At 52.3% G+C, this 5,679-nt stretch overlaps 1 protein-coding gene across 1 annotated transcript; it reads left to right on the top strand.

Moving 5' to 3' along the window:
* Positions 1-719: 719 nt before the first annotated feature.
* Positions 720-3,567, top strand: Ccl24 (C-C motif chemokine ligand 24). Its single transcript, XM_026396949.2, has 3 exons — positions 720-865; positions 1,080-1,197; positions 2,505-3,567. Exons 1-3 carry the CDS (start codon positions 793-795, stop codon positions 2,671-2,673), a joined length of 360 nt encoding a protein of 119 aa, XP_026252734.1. The 5' UTR covers positions 720-792; the 3' UTR covers positions 2,674-3,567.
* Positions 3,568-5,679: the final 2,112 nt, after the last annotated feature.

The raw sequence follows: 5,679 nt of genomic DNA, 5'->3' as shown, positions 1-5,679 counted from the left end.
GTGTAGGGACACATTGGACTTACCTTCTGGATCCTTCCAGCCTACATGGGTCAAAAGCTGCCTGGGGAAGGTGTCCATCTTCAGGCCCTTTGGACTTTCCCAGATCCTACAGGCTAAGTGGCTTCTGTAAGTTGTGAAGCCACCAAGACCCCACGTGCGCCACCACGGCAGAGGGATCCATATGGATGCTGGATCTGCCTCCCTCTGCCAGCACCCAGTCCTCTATGCACACAAGGTCACCCTCTCTCTCCCCACGGGAAGCACACCAGGGGCTGACACCCGGCTCAGTTCTAGGAAAACATTTGGTGAATGAATGCACAAATGAATGGAAGGAAGATGAGGATTACCACTCATTGCCAGCTGAGAACACTGAGGGCCAGAGAGGTGAGTGACTCACCCAGGGTCCCTAGGGAGTGAGCAGCAGAGCCATCCCTTCCCACCTCTGACTGTGCATCCAAAGACTTTGCACTTGGCCCCAGCAGAGCTGTGGCACCCCCCCACCCCCCTACCCCCAACACACACACACCCCAGCTCTTACTCGTTGAGACCCAAATAACCCCTGACTCAGCTGGAAACCACTGGCAGCTGCCTGCTCTTTCTTGACCGCAGAGGGCCCAGGATTTTCGAGGAAGCGTGGCGAGGGCGGGGACTCCGAGCGCCTGGTTCTCCTGAGCCGTCATATAAAGGGCAGATCGAGGGAGGCTGGTGCGCTGCTGGAACCAGCCTTCTCCCCAGGCCTTCGCCTTCCACGCACTGGCTTGGAGCCCTGAGCTGCAACTTCTGCTGCAGGACATGGCAGGTCCCTCGAGCATCATAGCTGGCTTCCTGCTTCTGGCCCTTTGTGTCCAATGCATCATCCCCACAGGTGAGACCTCAAGCCCCCGTCTGGGTCTCTTGGGCAGGTCATGGTTCCTAGGCGCTATTGTTAAAGCGGGGTGGAGGGCTAAGCAGTGGGGGAAACCCCGAGGTGAGGCAGCCCAGGGAGTGGAACACCAGCCGGGTGTTCTGTGCTCCGTATCCCAGGTCCAGAGCCTGCAGCAGGCTGGGAAAGGACACGGCTCTTCTCCGTCTCTTTGCAGGCTCTGTGGTCACCCCCTTTTCTTGCTGCTTCAACTTTACGGCCAAGAAAATTCCCCAGAAACGAGTGGTAAGCTACCAGTTGACCAGCGGGAGCACCTGCATCCAGGCAGGGGTGATGTGAGTACTACGCCAGGAGAGGAGCAGGGAACAAGGCGGCTCCAGGGTCCCCAAGAAGTCAAGTCGGCTGTGCATCCCTGCTCACCTCTCTGAGCCTCAGTTTCCTTGCCCCTAAAACTAGGAGGAAGATGTAGATCCAAAATCTTTGAAAGAGCACCAAACATATCCAAGGCACTGTTGGGGGGTATAGGAGACCATCTTAACTGACTCCCTCAAAAATTCTATGGAAGCCAGGTGCAGTAGTGCGTGCCTGTAATCCCAGAGGCTCGGGAGGCTGAGGCAGGAAGATCACAAGTTCAAAACCAGCCTCAGCAACTTAGCAAGGTGCTAACCAACTTAGCAAGACCTATATATAATATAAAAAGGGCTGGGGATGGGGCTCAGCAGTTAAGCACCCCTGGGTTCAATCTCTGGTACAAAAAAAAAAATTCTATGGGGGGGCGTGATCATTCCCACTTTACCAAGTATAACTGAGGCTCACAAAGATGACTTGCTCAAGGTCACCCATGAAGCCAGATATAGATGCTCCTCATAATTTCATAGACACCTCTCACACAAGTTAGCAAACAAGTTTCCCTTAGCAAAGGGCAGCATGCAATGAAATCCGATGTCCATATTTGTTATTAATCTTCCCCAGCTGGTACTCAGTCCCATGGCCTTGGGGTCCCCAGATCAGAGCTGGCTTGGAAGGGGGCAACCCAGGCTCCTACCCCGGCTGTGGCATCCTTACCAACCACTCACTTCCATACAGTGTGGGAACTGGTACCGTCTGCCTTGGAATTCATTTTACTTTGGTTCTGTGGATTGAACCCAGGGCTGCTCTACCACAGAGCTACATCCCCAGATCTTTTTATTTTTTGAGTCAGGGTCTTGCTAAGTTGCCCAGGTTAGCTTCCAATATGCGATCCTCCTACCTCAGCCTTCCGTGTCTCGGGGACTCCAGGTGTGTGCCACTGTGCCCACTTTGACATCTGTCCTTTATTCTGGGCGTTTCCATTGCATTTTCGACTCCTTGCTGTGGTAGAGGCTGAGTCTCTGAGTCTCTTCCTTCAGAGGCCACATTATCTAGAGGCAGGTCTGGGCCTCCACCATCTGACAGGGAGGACCCCAAATGAGTCCGGCACTGCCCTCCCCCCATTCATTTCCAAGGTCAAGATACAGAGGCACACAGACAGATGTGCCAGGAAGTTGCAGGGGCCATGCAGGGAGCTGGCCCTCCTGCCCTTCCCCGCTCACTTCTTCATAAAGTCAAGGGGGACCAGGGCTCTGCCCGGCCCCAGGTGAGCCCCTGACCTTCCTTCCCACAGCTTCACCACCATGGCGGGCCGGAAGATCTGTGCTGACCCCAATCAGCTGTGGGTCCAGGAGTACAAGAAGAACCTGGACTCCAAGCAGAAGCAGCCTTCTGCAGAGGCCAGGGTCCGGGGTGTCAAGGTCCGCAGGCCGAGACGCCGTGGCAACAGAACTGCCATCTAACGCCACCTGCCCTCCTGCCCTGAGCCTGGGCACAGGCTCCTCGCCAGGCAGCTTGGGGCCTGAGAAGCCAGCAGGAGTTGGGCAGGGGTCCGTTTTCCTGTGCGCTGTCAACAAAGGGTCCATTCTGTGAAAATCCCAAGGGAACAGGCTGCTCTGCTCCCTGGAAGCTGAGCCACGGCTCCAAGTGCCCTGGGCCCCTGGCTTTCTCCAAGCTGGGTGAGAAGTTTCCAGATGGAGGGACGTGGCAGCCCTTTGCCCTTCTGACCCGGAGCTGGCCCTCCTCTGACCTGCAGGCTCCATCAGAGCCCAGGTGCATGAGACCCAAGCCCCTGCAGACACACCTTCCTTGCGTGGAGCCTGCAGGTGGCTTCAGGGGGTCCTCTGGTCTTGTGATGGTCCTGAGGGCTGTCTGTCTGTCTGTCTGTCTGGGGATGGTAACCTGTCAACAGAGACACTCCCCAGCATCTTGAGGGTGCTCCTGGATGGCCCCACCTCCAGCTCTTCCAATAAATAAAAATTCAACAAAAATGGAGGGTCCCTTTACAGATCCACTGCAGAATCCTTGCCCACTTCTAGAAATTTCAGAAACTCATTGGCTCTCCTAACGAAAAGGTGACGGAGGGCCAGGGTGAGGGGCCGACCCGCACTGTGAGATGGCTTTGCAAAGACAGGAATTAAAGGAAACATTCTGCTTGGTGACAGGGCTTGATTCTTGCTGCTTTGGGGACAAAGACCTGCCCTGCCTTTAGTACGGGGGTTTCCCCTATATTTTGATGAAGGGAAAATGGATTGGGAGCTGAGGAGGGGGAGAAAGCCCCCCAGCTTTTTCTCTGTGCATGAGATACAGTGAGAATTGTCAAGTGCATCGACAGAGTCGCTGTTCTCAAATCCATAATCCAAGTAAACTCATTTCTCCTCTGAAGATGGTGGTGTCTCATCTGTTCTCACCTCTCTTGGGAAAGGGTTGGTGGTGAATCATAGAAATGTGCTCCACAGAGCATCCTGGGCCACCTACTCCAGGCTGGGAGGGGAGAAGTACCTGAGCCCAGAGCACCTGGGCATCCAGCTGCGATCCCTGCCTGCCCTTGGGAGTCCTGGTACAAGGGGTAAGCAGAAAATTCGAGGGCTGGGGGGGTAGTTCAGTGGGTTTCATCAGCAGCATGGCAAGAGTAAATAAAAGGGAAATCCATTACACCGATTAAGCTTAGCAAAGCTTATTTGAGCAAAACAAAACAAAACAAAAAAAATGATCCGGAAATCGGGTGACCAGAGCCACTTCTGAGAACTCCAACCAAAATGTGATCTGTGGGCATTTTTAGAAAAAAAAACAGAAGTAAGGTATTGGAAACAACTTAATTGGCCACAACTCAGTCAACCAACCAGTCAGTCGGTCGGTTAGAGCTTAACTGGTCTGCTGGGTGCAGCTTAATCAGTTGACTCCTGAGGCTCCAACCAGACAACGCTCCATTACAGTGACGAAACTGTACTTGGAGTTGGTCTATTGGGCTCAGGGCAGGTGACCAGTTTAAATCAATGGCTGCCTGCCACATTGCACTTCATACAGGTTGCATATGCCTCATCTGAAATGCTTCAGACTTCAGAGTTTTTCTGGTTGTAGAATATGTTTACCTCCACTTTACCTGGTTGAACATCCTTAATCCAAAATCCTAAATTTCAGAGCATCTCTGAATTTGGGATCAGGGATGTTCAGCTTATATTAACTTTAGAAAATACCCAAGCACAACTGAATTCAATTAGATTCTTATAACATTTCAATGAAGCTCGCTATGTATTGCAAAGGAGCTATTCCAGGCATTAGTCAGCTATAAAATGATTAATGGAGAGAAATGCACACACATTTCAAAAGCGCATGGGTTTAATGAGCTGTTAAAAAGTTTTTATAAGCTGCTTCACTTTGTAAAAGAAAAACTTTTTCTACACTCACAACATGTCTGACACCCAATGTGGGATGTCCAGGGCATCCACGCTTGGCCACAAATCTGGGTGGTCCTCCGACCTCCTCCTCCAGTTTGGTCCTGGCTCACAGAATTCAGGGAGTCACTTCCCTGGGGCTCACTGGCTTATTCTAAAGGGTACAAATGAATGGCCAGACGAAGAGGGGCCCAGAGCCGCGTCCAGGAGGGCTCTGCCCATAAGAGCTTCTGTCCCTGTGGATTTGGGCTATGCTGCCCTCCCAGGACTTGGGGGGATTCACCAACATGGAAGCTCTCCAGACCCCATAGTTTAGAGACTTTTTTTTCGTCATGCAGGCAAGATGGATTTTCTACCTGATCTTCGCTGCAGGATGGGCTGGGGTGAGGCTGAAAGTTCTAAGCTTCTGATCAAGGCTGGGTCCTTCTGACCAAGCCCCCATCCGGAAGCTATCTGGGAATCCACCAAGAGTCCCCCCATCAGGAAGTGCCAAGGAATTAGAGAGTCCTGCAGAAAACGCTCCCATCACCCCCATCACTGAGGAAACCACAAGGATTTCAGGAGCTCTGGGTCAGAAACTGGAATCAGAGAACAAACAATATATTTCCTTTTATGGGATGTAATAATATGTACCTTAGTCCCTGAACCTCAGCTTTGTTCATCTGGGAAATGGGGATGGATAACCAGACCTCTCACTTTGGTTTTCCCCACAAGCAGACCATGAAGCAGAGATCTGAGTGCAGAGGCTGTATTTGGGAAGTACAGGGAGTAACAGCAGGATGAAAGGAGTACCAGAGGTAGCAGATGAGGGTGCGTTAGCCAGCAGATGGGGGTCAGTCCACTGGGCAGAGGTTTGAGGCCCATCCCTCGGAGTCACACACCCGTCCCCAGCCATCAGTCTTTGCCAGTGGTGAGGGGTGGTTTTTGCAGAAAAGTGGGGGCAGAATAACCCTCCATGGTTTAAAAAAGTCCTAAGGGCCTGTGTCAGTGATACATGTCTGTAATCCTAGCTACTTGGGAGGCTGAGGCAGGAGGATTCTAAGTTTGAGGCCAGCCTCAGCAACTTAATGAGAT

Source organism: Urocitellus parryii, chromosome 9 (assembly GCF_045843805.1).
Source record: "Urocitellus parryii isolate mUroPar1 chromosome 9, mUroPar1.hap1, whole genome shotgun sequence".
Classification (NCBI taxonomy): Eukaryota; Metazoa; Chordata; class Mammalia; order Rodentia; family Sciuridae; genus Urocitellus; species Urocitellus parryii.
Note: the sequence above shows the minus strand (reverse complement) of the source record. Positions and strands in the feature narration are given on the sequence as shown.

Bases quoted from the DNA above. Each gene is read 5' to 3' on its own strand.
- Ccl24 (XM_026396949.2), top strand. From the start codon at position 793: ATGGCAGGTCCCTCGAGCATCATAGCTGGCTTCCTGCTTCTGGCCCTT. The intron at 866-1,079 runs GTGAGACCTCAA...GTCTCTTTGCAG, and splicing joins CCAATGCATCATCCCCACAG to GCTCTGTGGTCACCCCCTTT. The intron at 1,198-2,504 runs GTGAGTACTACG...TCCTTCCCACAG, and splicing joins TGCATCCAGGCAGGGGTGAT to CTTCACCACCATGGCGGGCC.